Source organism: Ips typographus, linkage group LG4 (genome assembly GCF_016097725.1).
Source record: "Ips typographus isolate SLU linkage group LG4, UJ_Ityp_2.0, whole genome shotgun sequence".
NCBI lineage: Eukaryota > Metazoa > Arthropoda > Insecta > Coleoptera > Curculionidae > Ips > Ips typographus.
In genome coordinates, this window is record NC_138425.1 from 8025177 (window position 1) to 8050474 (window position 25298).

At 33.0% G+C, this 25298-nt stretch overlaps 2 protein-coding genes and 1 long non-coding RNA gene across 10 annotated transcripts in view; 2 read left to right on the top strand and 1 right to left on the bottom strand.

Moving 5' to 3' along the window:
* Positions 1–23527, top strand: LOC145727684 (tripartite motif-containing protein 3-like). Of its 8 annotated transcripts, none has more exons than XM_081977474.1 (14): positions 1–231; positions 14921–15030; positions 16428–16442; positions 16896–17122; positions 18939–19139; positions 19202–19417; positions 19469–19664; positions 19732–19892; positions 20145–20245; positions 20870–20984; positions 21038–21194; positions 21252–21472; positions 21544–21682; positions 21802–23527. In XM_081977474.1, the coding sequence occupies exons 2-14, from the start codon at positions 14940–14942 to the stop codon at positions 22041–22043; spliced, it is 2082 nt and encodes a 693-aa protein (XP_081833600.1). In that variant the 5' UTR covers positions 1–231; positions 14921–14939; the 3' UTR covers positions 22044–23527. The 8 variants fall into 8 exon arrangements, with proteins under 8 accessions (XP_081833600.1, XP_081833601.1, XP_081833595.1 ...); XM_081977469.1 differs by lacking the exon at positions 1–231 and adding an exon at positions 1185–1375; XM_081977467.1 differs by lacking the exon at positions 1–231 and adding an exon at positions 3967–4225.
* Positions 4260–7197, top strand: LOC145728331 (uncharacterized). Its single transcript, XR_014178053.1, has 2 exons — positions 4260–6291; positions 6388–7197. It is a non-coding gene; the product is annotated as an uncharacterized LOC145728331 (long non-coding RNA).
* The window catches only part of LOC145727690 (protein FAM117B-like), a 12829-nt gene continuing 2863 nt past the window's right edge, over positions 15333–25298 (bottom strand). Inside the window, exons 8-9 of the mRNA XM_081977489.1 lie at positions 25046–25227; positions 15333–16177 (exon numbers count right to left, since the gene is read on the bottom strand). Coding sequence (XP_081833615.1) covers positions 16123–16177; positions 25046–25227 — 237 coding nt within the window. The 3' untranslated portion in view covers positions 15333–16122. The remainder of the gene's footprint in view (positions 16178–25045; positions 25228–25298) is intronic.

Genomic DNA, 25298 nt, shown 5'->3' on the forward strand with positions numbered 1-25298 from the left:
ACTGTTTATATTGTTTGTATTGAGTGTTTTGGTTGACTTTTTTAGGTTTTTAATGGTTTTAATTCCATCCCTTGGCCCTCGTGTCATAAATAATAACCGAATCCACCAACAACATTTTTAAATGTTATTTTTTTATGATATAGCAGCAACAACAGAAACAAAAGTAAAAAACTTTTTGAAGATGTCCAGAATCTAGAGCTAAACATAATTTGGCAAAAGCAATTTTTTATGGTAAGTGCAAGCATTTCTATTTTATGGGTCATTTAGAATTCGTTGTAAAGTTGAAGATATTTGTGTAAAAAAATTCTGTAATGTTCAGTAATAATTATTAGTCTGGTAAAAAAATTAGTATGCAGTCATTTATTGATTACCAGGAAATTGATTGCTTTAATTTGTTCAATTGAGTGGTTAACTAACCCAGTGGTTATAATGTAGTAATTATTAAGTAGGTATTTTGTGAGAAACTAAATTTTTGAATTACCTTTGATAATGAGCTTTTTCAGTTTCCTAGCTAAGAAGTTTGAACTTAATTTTTATCCATTTTAATTTTGTTAGTCTGTGTAGCCAGCAAAGCAATTGTGAATATTGTGATGTTACACTCACTCTACTGGCTCCATGGAGGGTGAAAACGAATACCCTCATTATAACATTCACCATGACGGCAGGAAAATCGAAAAATACTCTAGCATCTGATGATATAGTATTTTCTTAGTTGTTTCACTTCACTTTACACAATTAATGGTTAAATATTATGCAGTTTAGTAGTCTGCATACCAAATTCCTACCTGTTAATAGTCAATGTATCCTCTGCAAGCAAATACAAAATTTCATTTCTTCTTGTTAAAAAAAATTCAATTCCTAATGTGCATTTTTCAGTCAAAAAGATTTTCTTGCATTACATACTATTGTTCGTTTTTCCCTTCTTACTTTGTATCACTTGTTGATGCTCAGAAATCGAATATATTTCCTGTTTATAGAACCCAGTGAATGACAGGTATTATCAATCCAAAAGGGTTTTATTCCCCAAGTTAGACTCCTTCCCCCCTCAAATCGTGCCAAAACAAACCGGAGGTCGCTCGGTATTGATTTCCTTCAAGCGGCCACCTACTGCGCCTCAAACAAAAACATTGAACAGCTGAATCGAAGTTTCTCAGAATGACTATGGGGAGTTCATTGTGAGTTTCGTTTTATGGCAGACTGTTTTGTATTCTGGCGGGTTTCGGTCAGGTGTTTCTTCTGCAAATCGCGTCTTGAACCTTAAGATTGGAATTTTTTGTGCATCGAAATGTATTCTAGTCACAGTGTGTGAAATATTTTATTTCTTTCTTGTGCTGTAAAGTGGACGGTCCTATATGTCACTGTTTTGCTGTCCTTTGTGAGTATATTAGTACATTTTAAAATGCTTGATTTACAAAATTCCATTCGATTGTTAAGTTATTAAAATAATCTACAAACTAAAGACGTTTACTTTAATTTGGTCAAATTGGGGTATTTTAAATAAACTAAAATGATTGTTGTTAAGTACATTTTACAATAGATTATCTACCAAACTTAACAGATAATAAGAAATGCATACCTACAAATCCAAGGGTATTGATTTAACTAAACAGAACAAAGGACTGGTGAGTTACATAAGATTAAGTGCAAATCATGACGGACCACTTTAATATTTAATAATTTAAAGTAGGTATTTCAGTGAGTTCTAGAAAACGATCTACCTAAATGATACATTAATATCAGTTATACTAATCCTGTAAACATTTTATTATAGTTGATATGATTACTCAAATTTCTATGGTTATCCAAAATTAAAATACTGATTCAACTAAATTCATTAGCAGTATCAATATTATTAGGTAGGCATAGCATGAACGTCATCTTTAAATCCATTACAGACACAATGATGTGAACGTCAAATCAATTAGGACGTTATAACGCTAGTCAGGTGCGTTAAGTAGACTCTTAACAGGTTTTAAAGGTACAGTTTTCCAAGAAGCGTGTCTTTAAAACGAGCATTGTTTACCTTTCGAAGCCTTATTTGCTTATGTGGTTTTGGAGCCCATTATTAACCAGGAGCAAAGACATTATGTGTCGTATATGCGCCATCATACTCGGTAAACTCACGAAGAAGACAAGTTGGTAGTATTCAGTGGTGGCGTTTCTTGTTGATGCCCAATTTTATAGAGGTACCAGGTATGTACCGACATTCTACTTCTACATAATATGTTTTTACGGCATTTAAATTGATGAAAAAATTATAATGGAAATTCTGACAGCACACTTTATTGCAATTCAGTTGCCGTTAAAGGTGATAAATGGGTGCAATATTTATTACAGAGTCAATTTAGAGTCAATAAAGCTGTTATTTTATCTCTTGCAAGTAATGACCGAATGCAGTCGAGCCTTCGCCTACGGAGTGCTACTTAACACAAATACCATAAGAAAGTAAAAGTTTTAACACTAATCGAGGGATAATACTGCGGGCAAATATGGCAAGTGGTTGACGTTTATAGAGTAAGTTATAATAATGTTTCATAATCCTTTGGTGAACAATCTTGGAAAATATTTCATTATGTTTACCGCTAGGAGTTTTTTACTTTTGGTTAACAAGGCTTTGCATCTTTGTTAAACATTGAATAGACCGTATACAAAGGCTTTGTATGAATGCTTAATGCGTTCACATATTTAACATTCCTTACCGTATATGCCTGAAGGAAGACGTTTACATGAAGATGGATAATGCTGAGTAATTATTGTTAGAAGATTGTGATCATTGCAGTGAAATGCAGTTAATGTAATTTCCCATGTTTATAAGATGATAAATAATCAACTACCTTACTTGGTTTTATTCAGTTTCTAATTAAAGTGTTGCAATAGTGTTTGTATGACAAAAACCACCTAGCAACGATTAATATTTAAGTTTGTAATTAAACAGAGTGGATATACGCATTTCGATATGTTAATTCCAATATGCGATCAATAATAAGATTTATTGATGTAACAAGTGATGATCTTTAAAACTTTACGTTTTATTGTCGTCCAAGGAGATGTGTTTTTGCCTTAGCGGTTTGACCCCAAAACAAGACCTTTTGCTTTGCCTTGTTGAAGAAATAAATATAAATCATATTTATATCTTTGTGTGTTAACGTTTGACATTTTACATAATAATGCAACTCCTCTAGAAGTCTGTTTAGAACATGTTCTAAATAGCTAGGAATTAAATTGAAAGGAAATGACATCGGTATTACTTACAAAGAGAGAGGTGTGTGTGGTTCTTAATCCTAATCAACTTTTCAAGTGAATGGTACATTTGGGCTTATGTATGCATATCATTGACCGTTGAGAAAAAGAACAAACAAAAGCTATTATAAATTCCGTTTTAGTACCTAAAATATTGCATGTTTTATGTTCTAACAAAGCCAGATTTAAAAGATATGTTAAGGGATGAAGGTTTATAGTATATCACAAATTACACTTTTAAATCAGTTGCAAAAACTTCTCTTCCTGAATTAGTTGAACAATTCTGATAAATGTGTTGGAATAATTGGAATAAATAAGGGAGTAACATATTTTTCTTTTGGAAGGGTTAATTTCCTGTTGCATTTGCATGTTTAACAGTTCAAGTTCTTTGTCTTTCTTTCCTACTTATGCATATTACACAGTAAAACCACCGGGCCATGTGCAGTGCCCCCTTGTAGATGCGATAATATCCCTGCTTTGTTGCCACATTACATCTCAATTTCGAGGGGGATAATTTCTTTCACTTTGATGATTATTTATTTTTGTAATATCTTTTGCGTTAATATCTTCCTTTAAGTTGGTAAGCTGTATGTTGTTGCTTTTAAAACAAAATCTGAAAGACTGGTATAGTAAATACTGACAACATAGCGACATTATCGCGTTTTAGTTCAGCGCAAATTTATTTCCGCCACCAGCCGTTTGAAAACAGCTGACAACCGGCCACTAACCGCCGCCAAGCCAGCTAGCAGTCCGGATTTGAGTCTGTTGGACTACGTGCGTAGTGCAGCGCGCTTTCGGAATTTACGATAAGTTATTGAATATCTACGTTTAGTTGTAAAATCATATGGTTTTTCGGTATTTTGATTGATATTTTTTTGTAACTTTTTCCTGGATTGACACTTCTAAGCATTAATCACGAATGCTGGAGCTTGTTAGCTTGAGGTAGTGCTGAACAGGTCATGGATGGACTTAGATTAGCTATTCAGTAAGTACTTTGGAATTTACTTATCCATCAATGAACATTTTTCTTTGTGCATCTTTTATTGCGTTTTACTTAATTGTTTCATTTAGTTACATATTCTACCTTGAAATTCTTGAATACTACATTTTTTTTACGTTTGTATTTCAGTAAAATCGTGGGCGCGTTTTGGTGTCAAATACCTTTACCAACAGTACTAAAAAACATTAATCACTAACGCGTCCTTGACAGTGATTTCACAATGAATTCCGTTTTATTTGTTTGTTTTTATTTCGCAGTTTGCCTATAAATTTGAAAATACTTGACCTAAGTTGCTACAAAACCTTAGAATGTAAAAAATGTAGTGGTCAAGCGCGGCATTCATTAAAAATGATTTGGGTTGTGAAAGGTTTGAGATGCCCATCTATTTGTTCAGAGTTTAAATGAGGGGAGACACTAAATTGATTAGAAATCCATACGGTGCTTTCTTGGATGTCTCTTGAGGTTTATCAAGATAAGAAACTGTCAAGCAGAAGAATAAATTATATTTCAGGAAAGGTTGATGTTATCAAGAGTATTCACCTTATTTTTTTAAATTATTTTTATTTTTACTAAAATACGTGTAATGTAGAATAGACCAAGTTAATGGATTTTGTGCCTGAAACTTACAAACTGATATTAATGGTTTGGAGCCATAATATAGGTATTTACGTGTTCAAACTCAGCTGGAGAATAATACCAAGAATTAACAGTTTATACCAATATAATAATAATTTCTACTTCTTTTGATTACATTAATTTCCATGAGATAAAACAGATATAAGCAGAAATATGCGTCACCGGGATATTATATTGTGCTTGTTCACATATCCTGGCACTATTTTTTTGAAGTTTGTCAATTTAAGAGACGCATGATATCACAAACAAAGCAAATTGAACCAGCAAGTCTTTACCACCAATGATTTTACTGAAGGTGACCGGACACCATGGTCACCTTTAGTTTTAGTAGCGGCACCAGTTGGTATGTTTCAGTTTTCTTTGTTTGTCTTTTTTTTTATTTAACAAAGACACACCAATGAGTGGTAAGGGAAGTATGATTTTCAGTACAAATAGGGTGGAGTATTTGGTGATTCCTATGGGAGCAAAGAAAAAGGAGCAGAACCTGCTATTACTATTTCGTATTTAAAGATGTTTATCTTGTATATTTTCTAAATGGTAATATTGACCTAGGGCACTTAATCTCTAATGGATTCCTACACTTATATTTTTATACAACTAATGCTGATAGGTAACACTGACACAGTTTACCAATCCTAATACAAGTTTATTTATCAAGATAATCTGAATGGTCGAACAGATTAGTTTAAAAAGCAGTATTTTTAATTGGATTAAATGCAAAAACGGCATTAACTGACATAATGTCCATCTGGCTGATATAAATTTAATTGTGACCACATATCACTTATAATATATGTGAAACTCCTATATACCAAACCTGTTAGTTAGGACCATACCCACTGCAAGGATTTGGCGCTGTATAAAAATCTACGTTTTGCATTCTAATAATAGATGTCACCATCATATCAAAAAATCTAGGAGGAAGGTAAGACAAAATAATTGGTTAATTGGTATTTTGACTAGAGCTGCCATTATTTTGAAAAAGTGTCACGTTTAATTTGCAAACTTATTTGTTCCATATTTGTTATATATATTTATGTTTTTTTGTTTTTATTTAAATAGTTTAGTAATTAAATTTTGTTCATTATTTCGTTAAGTTCAGAGTTTTAGAAGTAAAATAAATATGGAGTGTTATCGTGTTCGTTATAAAAAGTGCGTCGTTCCGGTGTGTTTGGACGTTTTCTCAAAACGTCATACGTTCCCGAAAAAAAATCAAGAACTTTTTAAAAAATGGGTCAATTGCGTCCAAAATCCCATTCTCAAAATCAAAAGCAATGACCAAATTTACAAGTCCTACTGGGTTTGTGATGTTCACTTTAGCGATTTTGACAAAGTTCCTGGTACTCTAAGAGGGCTTCGAACAACGGCCATTCACACGAAATTTTTGCCCCGATTGAAAGTACCATCCATACTGGGTAAGTAAGTACACAAATATATTTTTTAATCAATATTGGGTTTCATTTGGGACACGTAATAACAATAATGTGCTTACATGTTTTTCTTTATTCTAGGAACAAGTAGTTCATCTCCGACCCTAAAAAATGACGATGAGAATAGATCAAATGAAGAATCTTATAATAACATTCGCATAAATAATGATTCTTCTGAAATCATCAATCCATCCGTCGATTTTAACGGACACAATAATTACAATTCATGTAAGCCATTTTTCGTCTACGGCGAATTTAACTTTCATATCAATAAGATTCAATACCGGATGATTAATTTTCTGTTTCCTTCACAAAAGGTGTAAAAAAATCTTAGTTTACAGATGCATATTAACAAAAATTCAAAAGGTATGTGAAAGAATAGAGGCTTAACAGGCTATATCAGCATAACGTCCCAAATTCGCTGGGGACATTCATTTCCATTTTTTTTGCATTGTATTCTAGTTGTTTGCAAAAGTATCGATCAGGAACATCACTCCATTTGTATTTTTTAAATAAAATAATAGAGAAAGTTTAGAGAGTTTTACATATGAAACTAATAAGAAATATATTATAGCTGATTACTAATTTTTTAATTAATATTATTAACTGAGTGACGAGAGAAGTAGCGGGTAAGGGACAAAGGAATTATAAATAACGATTTACCTACTAACTTTTAAGTTATCGTCTAGCTTTCTAAGCAAATATTATTAAAAGTTTGACGTGTTTAATAATTGTATGTTTATAGTGTCTTCTTATTATTGTAAAGTACACAAGCTCACATCATGCAGATAGTTTGCTATTGACAGCACCTCTTCAAAGTTCAAATGTACCTAGTATGTATCCATATTATTTATAAATAGCAAAAATAAAAATTTTATACGACTTTCAGAATGTGAGATATAAATTTCTTGGTGATTTGTATAACTTTACCTACATTATTTTCCAGAATTTGCTGAGTGTGGAGTGTGCAGAAGCGTTTTCAATATAGGGGGAGTTTACTTTCATTGGAACGATTAAGAATAATCGACCCATTATAACACATGTGGTTAAATGAGCCGACTTTCTTATGTTTGAAACGCATCTAATAATAAAGGGTGATTCTTTTAACCTATACGCCTAAATTTAGGGTATGATACCTTATGAAAAATAATGATTAATAATGTGAAAAAAGTTTAGTAAAAGTGAAGTTTTTTTATTTACAGAGACAAATTTGAAAAAAAATACATTACCGTGAATTCAAAATTATAATTGAAAGTGCATTATTAACTAATATGATTGATACCAACTGTTCGAAGTTATTTCCATCATTTTCTATAAATTGCTGAATCGATGAGACCTACTCGCACGGCCTAAACCGGGCAAAAACATTTTTACGATAACTGTGAATTGCATTGCAAATTCACTGTATTATCGATTATCTTCATAAGTAAAATACTTTTATTAAACTTTTTTCCATGATTACTCATTATTTTTTTATAAGGTATCATTCGCTAAGTTTATCCGTATAGATTAAGAATCGCCCTGTATGTAATATTCTAAAAATAACAATACCTTTTTATAACTTCCCCTGTATCGAAATGTATGACAGCCGGTAATATAGAAAACTTTAGTACAAACACTTCAAAAAGTTAGGACCATACCCACTGACAGCGCTGTAGTCAGCAGGTATACCCTGATTTTTCAACAATTGGTTAGCATGGTAGTTGCCCTTATATAGTAAGTGTTATGTGATTGTGACATGAAAATTTACCTTTGTGATGACTTCTACTCCCACTCGTCGTTGTCAAGTACACGCAATTACATAAACCCTGAGCACATACCTGCATAACATTATTAACATATTAAATAAGTGCATACTAAGTGCGGCTTTGTTTACAAGTTGCAGACATTGTACTGAGATCACTTTTATAATTACTATTGCTCTCAAAAGCGTCATGTTAAAAGTACCTTATATGCAAATTGAAGCGCGTTGGGTGGTTTCGTTGGTTGTGAAAACATTAGTGGGTGTAGTTTGTAATGGGTCAAATCCTCCTTTTGAACTATATGGAAGGATTTATCCCCACCCAATTATGTAACATGTTTTGGATAGGTTAATCATAGAATGTTAAACCAGATTGCTGTTTGTATTCCAATTAGTTTGGGATTAGTGATAATAATTCAAATTAGGTTTATAATGCCAGAACAAGTTGTTCATGGTGCTAAAATATGCATTACTATTAAGAAGCTTGGTTAATTAACTAGATAGCGGCTAATGGAAATTTTTTCAACTCTGTGTATGGGAAGAATGCCCTTTTCCTCTAACACTAGTTGAATTTTAAGTGATGTAATAATTACAATTGCATCTGATTGAACCGGATTTATTTTACTAGCTTAGTCATGCCACTTTTTAAATTGATGCCAATTAAATGCAGAGTTTACAGTTGCTCCTATAAATAACAAGCTATACTAAAAATCGTTATTCCTTTAAAAGAGCTTTGAACGACACTTTCCCACAATAAATTTACTTTGTATCGTCATTGTAACTAATTAGATGGATGGATGGATGGTTATTTTTTGTTAAAATTGAGTATTTGCTTTATTAAGAGATTTGACTGAATTACTGTCACAACCATTAGAACGTATCACATTAACAATGTCATTTAATCATATCGATTTACTCTTTTTTTTGACCTAGGTACTCTCAAAATAAGTGAACGGCGGTATTAATAGTCATTACAGTTGTTATGGGAGTAATTTAGCGTCGCTTAGAAAGCCTCATTAAATTGTTTAATGTTTGATACTGATCGCAATTTACTTACAAGCTACAGTTGCCACAAAGAGACTTCAATTCGGTTGCAGGTTTGTTAAGGATTTTTTAGTTTTGTTTGTTTAGTTCACTTCTCTATTTCACCCCATCACTACTGGAATACCATTTTGCTTTCACCATCAGTATACACAGTTTTCAAAAGAGAATTAAAAATTCTGGTCTTTACGAGGAAAATAGCACTGTGGCAAATCTGCGATTCTGCTTTGATATTTAAGCTCACTGACCTATGACATTGCCGAGCAAGTCACGAAGTCGCCACAGCGTGCAATGGACCGAATAGAAAATCAAAAAGTACAAAAGGCGACGATTTATGCCCTGCTTTCTATCAAACTGTACAAAAGTGGGAAATTTATGTTTTTAGTTCGGAAATAAATTGGTGTTTATTTCCACAAGTCATTATTCGCACTAACGCACTAATCTTCTCAGTAATTTTTCTGTTCTAATAATGATATTACTCGCACAAACAGTACTCTCGGTGAGGGAAATTAAACAAACACCTTCAAAGGCAACCGCATAATTTCTCCTAATTTGTTTGATCTCACTTAAGACAACAAATAAACGCTAATCCTAGAGGCTTATTATTTTGCCAAAACGCAAATTTGAAAGTAAACTTTTGTATTTTTGATTTTGGTTTCAATGTTTAAAACGTGGGATTTTCCGGTTTAATTACAGTAATATTAAAAATGTGCGAGGTCAAAGTACTGAATTTTCTAGGAGACTGTTAGTTTTATACTACAAAATTTTCCTTAACACTCATTATCAATAAGTAACCATGAAGTGAAATACAAACTACCTTTTTTTCATTTTACTATCGTACCTTTATGTAGTATGTAAATTAAGTAACTAATTTTTTTAATACTATTTTGATACAAATATGGTTATACTAATAATTATGCAACAACAATATTTACCACGAATAAGTAATCGTACATTGCGTTCATATTATGAATCTTTAACTTGACCCCGCTATTATTATACCTCTATTGTAAAAACACTGAGTTCAGGTGAAATAAGATACTTCCGCTACTTTGATACCTGTAGTCGTAAATCCTAAGTCAACAAACTGTTACTGTATAGTCCCCTATCCTGATATAAACAAATTTTATGGCTGCTAATTAACCTATTATTTCAGACAACTTGTTGTCCTAATAAATAGGAAGAAGAGCTGTTCAGAGAGCCAATAACAAGATCTTAAAATCCACTATCCATATTTTTTAATTCGGATATGTTAACATTTTTTGAAATCTAAACAAAATTAAAAATGAACATCAAATGAGTTACAATTTTTAGTTTTGTTGATGCGTTAGTTAAATGGTTTTAAAATCTTTCTGGCAGTCAATTTATAGCTGACACTATAGGTCTCATAAATTTTTCATGTATTTTTAGAAGTGTCTTCAGTTTAGTAACAACTAAGAAACCATTACTTTGATTGTAATGACTTTAATAACATGTTTAAGGATGTTTACTAACCAATTTTAGAGTTGGGCGTTTTTTGAGATTAAAAAGCAGCAAGTTGAAAGCTGCTTTTTGTGACTAATCAGAAACTACTTTCTGTGCTGAGATTTACGGAAATGTAGACTTACCATAGACACACAATTAGCTAGTAACTGATTATTTCAATTTAATTTTTGCTTTTAAATAACGACATGTCAGAATTCTGATTTATTTTAAAATGTATTCTAGTCAGGACGAGGTCTCCTGTCAGGAACTTGTCGACATGTAAACGCTGGAGCAACGTAGCCTCGATACAATTCCGCAACAATTTGCAGATTGTCGGAAAGAGCTTTTGCATGTATCTTGTAAATAATGATATGTGTGTCGATATAAATAAGTCGTACGAGTGCTGTACGGTGCCTGGAGGTCGCAAACCCACAGAGAAGAGGCGATAACCTTTTGAAAATCGCGAGAAGTCTGAGCAACCACCTGTAAACCACTCGCATAGCCAGACGGCACCGATTTATATTGGGTTGACGAACCTTTGGCGTTCCCTGAATTCCATAAATTTCTTAAGTGTTTGTATTTTAATTATTACAGTACAAACATTTCTGTGCTAGAAATTAAATTCTTCAAGTAGCATAAAACCCTCCTATTTATCCAAACCTCTGATTCATTTTGAGCTTTTCCCCTGGAAAAATTCCTACCACGAAATAAGTTGGAAATTCTCTTGCAAAGATTTTTCTGTGTCACTAGTCATTACTAATACAATTTTTATACATTTTGCTCAACTCATTAACCGCAAGAGTAATGATTCAGTTCATTTCCTTGCCAAATCACTTCCTTTCAGCCTGGATCAATCATTTTTCATCATTGGCCGTTTAATACTCATCTCAAAGTCTTTTATTTTCATTCAATTATTCTGAAGCAATTCCCTGTACTTGATTAAAAAGAAACAATCAACTTTTGACAGCAATTTATAACGAATGATCGAACACAATAGAAAATTTGATTCGTCTATATGGGGACAAGAAATCTAATTAATTCTAGTGACGAACCGCGGCCTGTAATTAGCAAATATGAATTATTCAAACGGTTATGACACCTGGCGATAACGCAGACTGCTTGTTGTTCAGAAATTTTAGCACTAATTAAGTTTTGGAATTCGTAACGTTCCTAAACATACAGTCGCACATTTTTTATGGTTGTCCTTACAGTTACGTTAAATTAGAATGTGGAAATCGTATTTGTGTGCGCAATTTCGGCTATAATTTGTCACCAGAGAAATTAATTTGTTATGCAGATTTATTACCTTTTGCTTGGTTATGGATTAAATACTGTTCTACAGGAGTTGATTTTGATAAGGAACGATTGTGAATCGTTTAGTACATCTAACCTACCTAGAATCCAGTTAAGAAATATGTGTTTTTTTTTATTTATTTAAGATGTATCCTTTACCTCAAACTGATTAAAATCAATATTTTGCTTCCTCATACAAAACTTAACATGCTGATTTAAAGGTAGACAAGTAATTTCTCTAACTAATTCAATTTAGCAGATAATTCCGTATTTGGAAATTACACTTATCTGCCAACTATTTACATGAAATTATTCACCCAAGTCGGATTTTTTCATTGTTAACGCCAATTCAAATATTGCATCTAATCAAATTGCGACGTTCACCTTATTTACATCTAAGTTGTGGCTTTATTGACATTGTTGCAGACAAATTCGAAAATTAAATTTGGATACCAGAGTTTTTGGCAAATAAAAGATAATGTTGCAGTTCTGTTTTTCCATATGCCTCGCGGTATAAATCATTCTCAATCAAAACATACATGATTTGAACGTTGTCTTAGAGTAAATACGGTTCATGAATTGATTCAAGCACAAATATACGTAAGTAGGAGTGTTAGAATTGGAATTTAAATATTAAATTATGTTTTGAAATACCCCCTTTTTAAAAATTATAAAAAGTATTAAAGAGGCTAATTTAAAGCGCACATAAAAACATACAAAGTGATTTCTGCTAAAATTCCAGCTTTTTCAAACTGTTAAATGTGTAGCGTAGGTTTAAAGAATAATACGTTATAAATATTTACGGATTTGCGTGCTTTTTAATTATTAGTTTTGCACTAATATTACTACATCGCAAAATTTATATTTCCTTACTGTTAATCTTGATGAATTCCAGTTGTAAAAATAAATACCGAAATTATAAAAATATCTTGATATGACTGTTATTGAAGTTTTAGTTTTACTTCACTGTTTATTTAATGGACTGAGTTTTATTATACACTGTACTCAATTTGAAACAGGTGAGTCGAGCCGTTGGTCCCCTATACAGGGCGTTCATGCACATGTTTGCACGAAAATACACCCGACAGCTGTGTCCGGAATAGGCAGCTTTTAATTTATAAACGAGCAGGTCTTATGGAAATAGACACCAAAAAAAGTACAAAACTCGAAGAGCAAGTAGATCGTTGGGGTTATTTTTAATCCGGCTCGAAGGAACAAGTACCAATTTATCTGGAAATTGAGTAATTTAAAATTAGGTTCAAAGCGCTCGTTGAAATTAGCAGAGTGCAATGCATTCATGTCGTAAATCATAATTTGTTTGTGTTGTGGCTTTTTCCTCCTGCAATAAAAATCCTTAATTTATGCGGGCGGTTGTCTGAATTAAAGATTTTTCTGCTGGTACTTATTAAACCTAATTTAATTTCTAGACAATTATTTAACGGGTTGAGTGTAATCACTCTAGTGGGTCAACTATGCTCCTACAATTGGGTCCTAAAGATTCTCATGAGATTACAGAGTCAAACAAAGCATTGTTTAAACTTTTTATTATTCTCTGAATATCTGGGTTGGTTTTGTGGGAACCTTATCTAACGGAATCACCATCTTGCAACACTATATTACCTTTTTGTTGTGGATGTTTTATAGTAAAACATATGCTTACAACCTACACTGTGACACAATAAAATTGTAGAGAGCTTCATTCCGTGTGTGTTGTAATAAAGTAAATTTGAAATTTATCTTTCTACCAACAGGAAAGAATAATAATCCTCATATTTCGTGAATATGTTAAATATTTATCTCGGAATGACAAAGGTGGGCTTGCAATGGCTTTTCGGGTTCCTGTTGTTTTTTTAGTGTTGTAGCCCATTATGGTGCCTACGTTATTAGCTTTGTAGGTAATAATAGTTATTACTCCAGGACATTCCAGATTTGACTGATAGTACTAATAAAATGCACTGTTATAAAATAACAGTTGTTGAATATTCCTCGAATGATCAATCTAGCCGCCGTCAAAATCAATCTGTAAAGAAACGGAACCGAAATAGGTGGAAAATTTGTACAATCCGATATCGTCGTTCAGCACGAAATTGGAATATTGCTGGCAGCATTTTGTTGTGGTTGAAAGCTTTTGTGGAACGCGAAACTAAAGAAGATGAAATGGTTAGATCCGGTGACCATCTCTTTCCGGGTGTTCATATGTTTTGCCTCAAAGAACATTTTATAAATACAGTCTGAAAATTTTTAAGGACGTCCTTCATAAACGATTAGCAAATGCGTAAAAAATGTAGTAAAAATATTATTTTTCCCTAGGTTACCATCTGTTAGTCGTCGAATTGCGAACATGACCCCTGCTGTTAATATAAAGCAACGACTGACAAAGGAATACGTCATTTAGCTTGTAAATATTTAGCTTTTGGTTGAAATGTTAAGCAAGCACCGTCTGTAAAATACTGCATTCAATATGTAAATTAACCTGGGAGAACTTTGAAGGAGTTCTACATGTTTCACATACATACACAAAGACCCAAAGCGACAAGGTTCCCTTGCGAACGTTCCCACTCTCCTGTTTAATAAACATGAGCGATTTATTTGTTTTTATATTAAAATTAAAAGCGCGCTATTAATTTACATAATACTGGTACTGTATAATGTTTTAATTTATGAACCTGAAGAAACTTTCCGCATCGACATTCATTCATCCATAATTGAACCAATACGCCAAAGTAGTGACACAAATATTTCTTTTGTTGGGTACCCAAATTCAATTAACCAACAATGCACAATGCAGAGTGTTTCATGGTACGTGGTTCTACCGGTTTGAACAATGTTTAATTTACAACAAAACACTATAAATTTCACATTAACGGCTAACGATCTAAATTGGGTTTATTAGACCAGTTACATGCTCTGGGGACTGTGAAATATCTCTCGAATCTGGTTTGCATATGGGCTATTTTCAGATAAGTTCGGGTATTGGTATTACCAAACCAGAAGTTTCGTTATTCAAATATTTAGAACATTATTTGTAGGATATTACATTGATGTCCAGTACTGACATGTTTCGTTTACTTCCAGGACTAGACTTGGGGAGAGAATGGTCAGTATGAACTCAACGTTGGTGGAGACTGTGAGCATCAATTATGAAGATTTCAACGAAAGCTTTCTTACTTGCGGTACTTGCTTATGTAAGTATTGTTGATTTTATTGAGCTGCACATGTGGTGTTAGTTTTGTCAATTAGAGTTATAAAGTTGCATTATTTATCATGCTTAGATCAGTAGATTGAACTTTGGCAACTAAACAGTGGTTTGTTTATTCATTACAAATTTGAATATGACTCACATAAAGAATTTAAAAACTGGAATACAATTTGCTTTGCATTGTACGTGTAAGAATGGTGAGATATTCCAAAAAAAGACCTATAGTTTCTATTGATTATATTGTCCATTTTTTTGTGTAGTGGTTGGGTCAAATAACAAACAAACGGTTGGTAATTGAGTACTTTTTTACAAACATTTTAATCATTATGACTTGCATTTGGTGAAAAATATATTACAACTTGACCAAAGGTAACAAAAATTCCTATCTTTTAATTGCTTGAGTTGAAAGGTAAAACACCAGATTGTTTCAAATCGGTCTCTCTAGCTAGCTGTAGGCCAGGATAGCTATTTTAGTAGATTACAAAACACAAACAATGTTTCCTATGGCCTACATCCCGTAAAAATGTATAGTTTATCACCACTTCACTACTCGCATTAAAATGATAAGGCAAATTGCAAACATTACCACAAGTTCTCGGATAAAACTGGATCTAATTTAAAGTGAAACATTCTTAATACTATATTATTTAATTAAACCAGAATTACAGTTATGTTAATATCATTTTGTAAACAAATTAGAACTACTTACTAAAAAGGCCAGTATACCGGCTTTTCAAAGTATTATTTAGGGTCGTTTATATGCTTTAACCTTTTCTTTTTTTTAGTTTTTCAGACACAATACCAAAACTTCCTGGTGTCTGTTACCTAAATTAAACCACAAACTATAAACTTTATTGTTTTATTTATCAAAACGTTTAATGAGAATATTTAAGTGGCTTTTTTATGGATAAGCGCGGACATTTATTGATATACATCCATTTGTATTACCACATACGAATAAGCATCAATAATAAATCATAACCAAATTAAAACGCTATGTTTTGTACAAGGTGACTGTTTCACAAGTTTGAACATTAAGATTTTATTATTTTGGACATCAATAACAAAAAACCGTGTTTTAAGAAATTTGTTTTGTGCTACTGATTGATGTGCCGATATTTGGTGCCCATATTCTGAAAACGATCATTCTGTATAATAACTGTTTGGTCAACCTTATTAGTTAGTCAATTATATCTTAGAAAACTCGAATATACAACTGTTTGCATTACATTTTAAATATTTTTTGTATCAGTGCTCATTCTATTCAAGGTTCAATCATTAAGTGTCAATTATTTAATTCAGCTATATTGCTTTATTTATGTTAATGCTATGTAAAGAAAGCTTGTTGATAATGCTAACGTGTTTTTGTTTCTGTTGTTACAGATAGCGTTTGGAGCGGTGCGTTTTAGTTTTTTCTTTCCAAATTTTGACGTATAGTATTTAGGCGTTAAAATCATCATCACTCTCATTTCTATTAACATTAATTCATTTGTAGTTGTGCGAGACAGTTAAAATATTTGGTGTGGTTGGCCACTAAAGTTGTGTCGCTCGAATGCACAAATATAACAAAACTATTCTTCAAGCACCATTTTTCTTTCATCACCTTGCATAATCTAAGAGCGTTTTATCATTACTTAACTCACACTTTCCATTTTAAGATTAAGAGATGTTTTGTCACCTAACAATTTATAATCTAATACCAGTAGAGAAGAGGAAAACTTACAGGGAACTGGGAAACAACAATTTGTTTTTTTTACTGTATGTTTCATTATTCAGACAATTTGTTATACATTTTCCTCTTCTTGTTATGTCCCATGAAACTTACTTCAGAGGTGCTTTTTCTTTTTGCAGGCATGTACGATGGAAACGAGCACACACCAAAACTGCTACAGTGCTCACATACCGTTTGCCTACACTGCCTCACGAGGATCGCAGCCTCACAGACTCGAGACACTGGATCATTTCGATGTCCGATTTGCAGAGAGCTGATCACCATACCGAGAGGAGGAGTTAGTGCTCTACCTCCCTCTTTCTTGGTCAATCAGCTACTGGATTTGATGTCGAGACAGAGAAGAGAGGTAAATTATTTAGTTGATGTTAAGTTTCGGGAGTTGGATCATCAATGTTTGGAAATCAAACTTCACAGTAAAGCCAACGTTTCGCAAAGTTTATTTTTGCTTCATTGGGGCAAGCTGTTATTTTTGATTCCGTGTGCTCTTTTTTTGTAGTACTAAAAAACATTTGGAGACATACACGGGGTTGTTGATTATACTATTTTTACAAACGTAAAACACATTATACAAACTTTCACGTTATTTACAATTTAAAACTTAAACTAACATACAAGTAACAACCCCGTGTGTCTCCAAATGTGCCTGAGTACTACAAAAAAAGCAAAAATAACAGCTTGTCCTGATGAAGAAAAAATAAGCTTTGCGAAACGTTGGCTTTACTGTGAAATTTGATTTCCAAACATTGATGGTGGTGGTGAATTAATTAGGTTGAAGTCACTTGCTGTATAAATAACTATTTTTCAAAATGTTAAATCTGATATTTGAACGGTTTATAAAATCACTGGTACATTCCGGTCTACTAACAGTTCAGTACAGTTAAGATATTTCTTGCATATAAAAATCCTAGACAATTTTAATAGCACATTAACACACTGCTTGAAACCAGTATACTAACCCAATGATAAATGACACTCGAGTAGAATTAAATCTTAATTGCGCTTTGAATATGCGAGTGGTTTGTTACTTTCGGTCTCTATGTCCTATTTCACGTTGGAACGAGTGTAAGGTCTAGGTGAATAATCTTATTGCACAAATTCTGTTAATGCGATTATGCAGAATCACGCTCTGCATAAGGAGAAGCTCGATTTCAGACTTATGTCGCAATAGATTGTCGCCGGTAATGTTTGAGAACGGATTGAGCACATCTTTAGACGATAAATTTGGATATTATAAGATCATATCGAATATTTAAACAGTTGTCATGCATCTAGGTCATTATGTTTGAACCGATCTTGTAGATATTTAGTTTCAGACTTGTGAAAGATTACGTATTACAGGGTTTTTGTATTTCAATAACCCGATTTCGATATATGTAGGTAAAACATTTGTTTTTCCCATGAGTTTTAGCTTTAAGATGTTTTCCTACAAAGTTTTACTCATGTTAAGAGGGCAGGTATTTCTTGAAAGGGACATATAGAATGACATAGATCACGAACTGGGTCAAATTGGAGAACAAATTGGATGGTTAATCCTTATAAAATTTTATTTATTAACAACAGTATATCTTCTTTCTGATTTACTATGTTGGCATCGTCTTTAACAATGAATGATTATCTGAGAGGTTGAGACCCAACCTAAGCAATTTCTGTACAAAGAAAATTTATGTAATAAATGATCTAAATCCATTTGCATTGGACAGTGCGAAATTGGTTTCAAACCGAGTGCAGCTTTTGTTCAAACCAGCAAACAAATTGAAGCCTACAAAAACCGAGGTGAAGTGCTGACAAATATTTTGAAATGAGATTTGTCTCTGGTTGAGCTGTTCTTAATTTAGAATGTGTTATTTTTGCAAAGGTAGGTTTTATTAGAACCTTACAGAATTGTTGATGAAAGTATAATTGTGTCTCCAAAAGGGTAACGCTATCTCTAAAAATAGTGGGTTTTGTACGGGCATTAAAACACCTTTAACTCCCTTTTTGGATACATAAAGAGCTGAAGAGTTAATTATTAAGAATGTGACATAACAATAATTAGGGAAGAGCTACTGTACCTTGTAACAATTTTGTTAGTCTAAACTTTTCTTATTCTCTTCTTCTTCACGAATGAAATAAACCATCAAGGAGATTGTTACTAGTCTTTGATATTTTGTCTATTTTTCTAGGTTATACCAAAATGTTCGGTTCACATCAATCAAGAACTTCTTTTTTGTGAAACCTGTGATACAGTGTTTTGCACCTTGTGCACCGGAGGATCTCACAATGACAGCACGAACAGCTGCGAGCATACCATCATACCGTTTTCCATAGCCATTAAAAGAATGTCTGAAATTTTGTTGTATAAGGCCAATGAATGTATATCGAAGGTCAGTACCATGCATTTTTGCAATTTTTCGAAGTATTTTCAATAATTTTTCTTTTCTGTTAGTTAACACAAGCACAAGAAGGTGTAACATCAGAACTGAATAGGCTGAACGCAGCAAAGGACAAGTGTTTGGATCATATAGAAACCACATTTCAACAAATTCAACAGGCCATAGATAAGCGAAAGCAGGAGATGATTGAACAAGTGAATCAAATGTGTAACGAGAAAAAAAGGATTTTGGAGGAGCAGCACGGTCTGATTGAGAATGAAAAAAATAAGGTTTGTCGACCACTTTGAGGTGATGATTAATCTAAAACGGTTGATTTGTAGGTGGAGCAAGAGTGCCAAGGTCTTCAGTATCAAGTGGAAGTGAGAAACATCACACAGAAAATCGAGATTCTGACCGAAAAATTAGACACCGCTTTCAGTTTAGGCGAACCGCGCGAAAACGCATTTCTCACTTGTGACTTTACACTGAATGACAGTTTGGACCAAATCCAGCAACATTTAGGAATTCTAGGTAAGGGTAAGAAGTTGGCTTTTTAGTCTTTTATTTTATTGGCCAGTTGTAAACTATTTTTGTTAACAAACAGGAAAAGTAAGGACAACAACCACATTTCCCAGTTTGTGCACTGCTCAAATCGAGGAGGAAATCACAGCTGGAATTGAGAGCTGCATCACGCTCACCACCGTGGATTACCACGGTAACGTGAGAAAGACTGGCGGCGATCCCATTCAAGCTGAAATTCAACCGGTACGTGTGAATAATAATCAGTCAGAGAAGTTTAAAATAATGGTAGTTTAAGATGGGACAATTACTCCATAAACAAGCTAACGGGGTTCGAGTAAAAGAAGTTTTATTTTACGTTAAATTTACGAGATTAATTTGTTGAGTGCAAATGTCTATATAACGTGTTAGGAAACGCGGTAAAAGGCGTTTTATTTGTTGGGTGTTACATTTCTTTTATTATGATGATAGTCTATAGTGTGGGTTATATGGTTTTAGGTTACCGCAGAACAAGGGCCGGAACCCACATTTCCGCTAAGAATTCAAGACTGTGATGATGGTACTTACAAGATTTATTTCAGAGCTAGAAAGGCCGGAAGGTAAGTCTCATTTAATCGAAATATCTTAAAGAATTATTATAACGAAATAATAGTCACAAGTCGATCAGCTTTAGCTACATTTTCAATGTCATAATAAAGTACTGGTTTTTTTTCGCCTAATAATGTTATGAATATTTATTTCTTTATTGTTATTTAGAGTTAGTTCTTTTGCAATATTCCAACAAGCCACTAACATAATATGACGTCGACTCTATCTGAAAACAACCTGAAAAGGCTTCATCATACAGGTTTCAAATAGTAATTGATTGAAGCTGAAATATACCTATTTCTACGAGATTGGAGTAACTAGCCGAAAGTTTTGAACGTTATTACATGACTTTATTTGGCTTAATGTAAAATCGTCGGTTCTTTAACTTTTATTGAGTAATTTGCCTATTACAGAAGTTCATTGCTCATCCATATCATTTAGGGCCACCCAAGCGTGACTTGGTGTTTTTGAACTCTTAACAGCTAACAAGACAAAAACAAACCTGATTGTAATTTAAAAAGAGCATAGGTTCGCTGAGCTTCTAACTAAAACAGACAGGACGTGTTTTCTTTCCAACTAAACCGCTCAACCGATCATTTAAAATTAAAATCTGTTCATGCAGTTTTTTCTTACAGATATGGCGTGAAAATATCCGTTATCGACCGACCCATAAAGGACAATCCCATATATTTTGACGTTTCGGAACATAACAATCCCGTGGCCATGTACGGAACAAGAGGAAGTGGAAAAGTAAGTTTTTGTACCGCAAATAGTATGTGAGTAATAATTCATTAAAACTTTAGGACGAATTTAATCAACCTGTAGCTGTGGCCATAGACGAGAAAGACCAGACTATTTACGTCTTAGACACGGGTAATTCCAGGATAAAAGTTCTGAACGAACAGTTTGAATGCGTTAAGCACGTAACTAATGAAGGACTTTTAGGGAGAAGTTGCACAGGTGCTGCCAAGTTATTTTCCTTTGCATTCTTTTGTAATTAAAAAAGGTCTTGTTTAGGTTTGGCGATCTCAAATAACGGACTGGTGGTAGTTAATTGGCGAACCAAAGTCGTAACCGAAATAACAACGGACGGAGAAACGGTAAAGTCGTTCACCAACAATGCGTTCCAAGAGCCTATCGATGTATCCGTTGACCGAAGTTACGGCCACATTTTAGTGGCGGACAACGGCATGAGTTGCGTGTTTGTGTTTGACGAAGAAGGCAAAATACTCTTTCAGGTTGGTTGGCTAGCAGAAAACAACTTAAAAAACATTACTTAATTGGTAGAAATATAAATTCATTGCTTCAGGTGGGCAAAAAAGGCACATTTTCTCTGATATCTTCAGTCTCGGTAGGACCGACAGGAGAAATATTTGTGGCGGACACCAGAGTGCAAATGTTCTCGGCAAAAGGAGATTTTATGGAAGTTATTTACGACGAAGGAAGAGGTATGCAGACAAAAATTTCCTAGTTTGATATAGTGTTTATGAATGATGTTATAAAAAAGAAAATAACTAAGTAAACTGAAAATACTGTAAATAACACTTATGGCCAGGATTTTTTTTAGGAAAAGGACGTTATGGAGGCATTGTAGTAGATTCCGAAGGTCGAATTGTAGCCAGTCGCACAGAACAAAAAGGGCGCAGTTACTTGCAAGTTTTGTGTTCAAACGACAAAACTGTTAATCAGTACATCGATTCCTACGAATCGAAATTGAAAAGACCAGGCGGATGCGCTGTTACTAACGATCGACACGTGATAGTGGTCGATTTGGGCAACAACTGCATCAAAAAGTATCGTTATTGGTGAACACATCACCTGATTTTTATTTGACTGATTTTCTCTTAGCAAAAGTCGTTATCGTCTTCAGTCGCTTCAATTTGTGTTCCTTAAAGCGTTACAAAAGTTTTTCTTCGTAATCTTGTTTATTTTTCTTAATCCCGTATGTACAATATGCTCTCAGACATGCATATGGACAATAATTCAATTCTCACATACGTCTGTGATTGACTATCATTGACAGTTCTGTCTAAATGATTTTTTTCTCTCTATTGTTCCTGGTATACTCTTATACTAAACGGAGTTTGGCTTTACATTGTAGATGTGATTTTTCTTTAGATTAGATGTAAGGTTTGTAAGCATTTAAAATTAAAGTTTAAAAATAGCAGACAATTAAATTTGCAGAAATTATTGTTAGACCAAAATACGCGATTTGACTGATCTAACAATTTTCAGTCATTAAATTACTTATGTATCACCTACTGAAATGGGCAATAATTGTCTAGATGTTTCACGCAGGCCGTTTTAGACTATCCAATTTCTTATACAAGATCTTGGAACAATAGACCGAAACAAACTTGCAGCAAATCTTGGTTCCTATCAAATTGTATACTGTTTTACATTACAGCCAAGATATGATCCTATATTGGATGCAATTAGACAGAAAAATGCTTGCTTTATGTCATTAGTGTCATTCGTAATGACGTTCCTGTTTTTGGATTGGTTTTTAATTAGGTAACAAAAGTCATGGATGATTTAAATCAAACGCTCTATTCTCCTGTTTGCTTCAGTACTCCTATCACAACGTGCTAAACTTTAGGTTTTTTTTTGAAACCGAATTTTATTGAAAATTAGAAAATTGTTTGTTTTCTGTTGGTCCATGCTCATACTCATATGCGCCGGGCCTAGAAATTGGCTGAAAAATAGAACCGTTTCTATTCTCGTCCATTTTTCAATCCTAGTCAATTTTCGGGCCAATCTACCTTAGACAGAAAATAGTTCAAAATCTTGTATAAACAATTGAATAGTCTAAAACGGCCTTAAATAGCTGAATAACCGTTTGCTGTTTTGCACACAATGCAATAACAATAAGTTGTACATAAAGTATAAAACTTGTATTTTACATATAGATCTAACAAGATGTGATTTTTCTACGCTGTATATTTACATTGAACGTTTTACCTTTAGCATTGTTTTTGCCAGTTAAAACTTAATTGCGTTTTATAATTTAAACAGTTTATTCATATAAGGGAATTCCAATAGAATCAATGTATTTTGTCTGAGACTTGTTTCTTTCCATCGTACGCTCTTAATTTTCTAAGGGTAGTTGGGGGTTTACTCCATATTCTTAGGTAGCCAAGTTACTTTTTAAATTGTACTTAAAAAGTAATCGGTTGCTGTGGCGCGTTTTTTTTTTTGTACAAACGTTATTTTTTGTTTTCTAGTCACTAGCCTGTATTTTTGTAATTTGCGCTGTTACGCATAACTCTATAGAAATAAACTTTTCTGTCTGATATTTGCGTTTTGTTGCTCAGTAAATATACAAGAGAAATATGTTTTGACAGTCTTACCTAAACAAAGTAAGGAAAACCCTTCTTCAAAGAGTAAGTTATTTATTACAACCTAAAAGGTTTAAAGGATGAAAAGTCAGTCTTATTTTTTTATTAGATATGTTTAAAACATATACAATTCTTTTAAAAATACTTTACAAAATTTAACAATGGTACTCAAATGCAATTATGTTGGCTCAACGTTTAACACACACATAGATTCCAAGTAAACAATGCCATGTGGTCGTGTCAAATACAGCAAAATTGAACGTAATTCAAAATAACGTCACAAATTAAATAATGTTCAGTAACATTAAAAAAATCACAGCTTCCTGATAAACCATCACCTTAAAAACTAAAGTAATCCCACACATCAGTCATAAATTTCAAAATGTAATATGAACGTCAAGAAGCCCGTTTCAAGGAAAATGGAAGAAAAATGTTGTCGTCAAACTAATAAAGGTGACTGAATTCTTTGTTGGAAATAACGTTTAGACTTGTTAGGACAGAAGTTTCTCTGCAATGAATACAGCAGTTTCACTAGAGTTAATTTACAGCTAATATAAGCATACAAAAAGAAGAAATTTACACACTACGCTTTTGTCGAATAAGCATTATGAACACATTGTCAACTACTTAAATTTGTAAACGTTATAGTTCTGTTTTAAATACACCCTGTTTGCCTCAAGTTTTTACACGAATTAATACGTGACAATACATCTAAACCTGGCATCACATTTTATACACCCTGATAAATATTTTTCTTCAAATTCGAAAATGGTTTTTTTTCTATAATACTTAATTCTCTAAAGTCACTCCGCGCAATACCACACAATTTAGCCGAAAACTGAAACGAATGCATAATATAATCATCATTTTCAGAAGGCACATTTTTTTGTTTTCCAAAATTTTTAATATAACATAAAAATTAAATAAAAAAATACTTGCCAGTCTTGCAAACATCTCCAGCCTTATTAATCCCATAAAACTATAGTTACCACGTTCAGACTTATAAGAGTCACTAACTATCAAATTGTATTATACACATATTTTTCATTGCAAAGAAGCTTCCATTGAAATGTTAAGGTTGCACTATTTATAATATGAATAGAAACACAATGAAACATTTCAGCTAAATGTAGATACTTCTAGGTGGTATATTGCACATTTTGATGTACAATAATATTTAAATGGATTCTTTCCTTACCTGTCCAGCAGGCCAAAATTGATGAAAATTGATCCAAAAAAAATATGTATAATTAATGAAATGGTGGTTTACGAAGCCACCAGTTGCAATTACTTTTATTGTATTACTTCATATTGTAAATTGCACAACTTTTAACCCACAAATATTAAGTACTACTTTTATAAGATCAAAATAAACTTACTAATACTAGCCCATGAAATTGCCTTTCATTGTTGAGTATTACCAAATTTATCAATGATCCGTTTAGTTTTATTTTGGAATTGTCATCTACTTACTTCAAGTCAGAATCGTGAAAACCAGACGGTTCGATCTGCTCCTCGCTAGGACTGAGCGCGGGTTGCAAAATTTTGAAAGCTGACCCTAAACTCGGCTTAAATTTGTAAGTGCTAGGTTGTGGGGCGTGTTCCGTTGCAACGTTTAACAGTTTCGGTTTTTCGTCCAATGACTTGAGCCTAACCTGAAATATAATCATAAACTGTAAGGTTTAATATGATAGAAAATATTTTGACAAAAATTATAAATACACAC

Coding starts and splice junctions, on each gene's coding strand:
- LOC145727684 (XM_081977467.1), top strand. CDS start 4,200: ATGGATGGACTTAGATTAGCTATTCA. Junction 4,226..14,920: donor GGACTTAGATTAGCTATTCA/GTAAGTACTTTG, acceptor GTTTACTTCCAG/GACTAGACTTGGGGAGAGAA. Junction 19,893..20,144: donor TTCAAGCTGAAATTCAACCG/GTACGTGTGAAT, acceptor ATATGGTTTTAG/GTTACCGCAGAACAAGGGCC.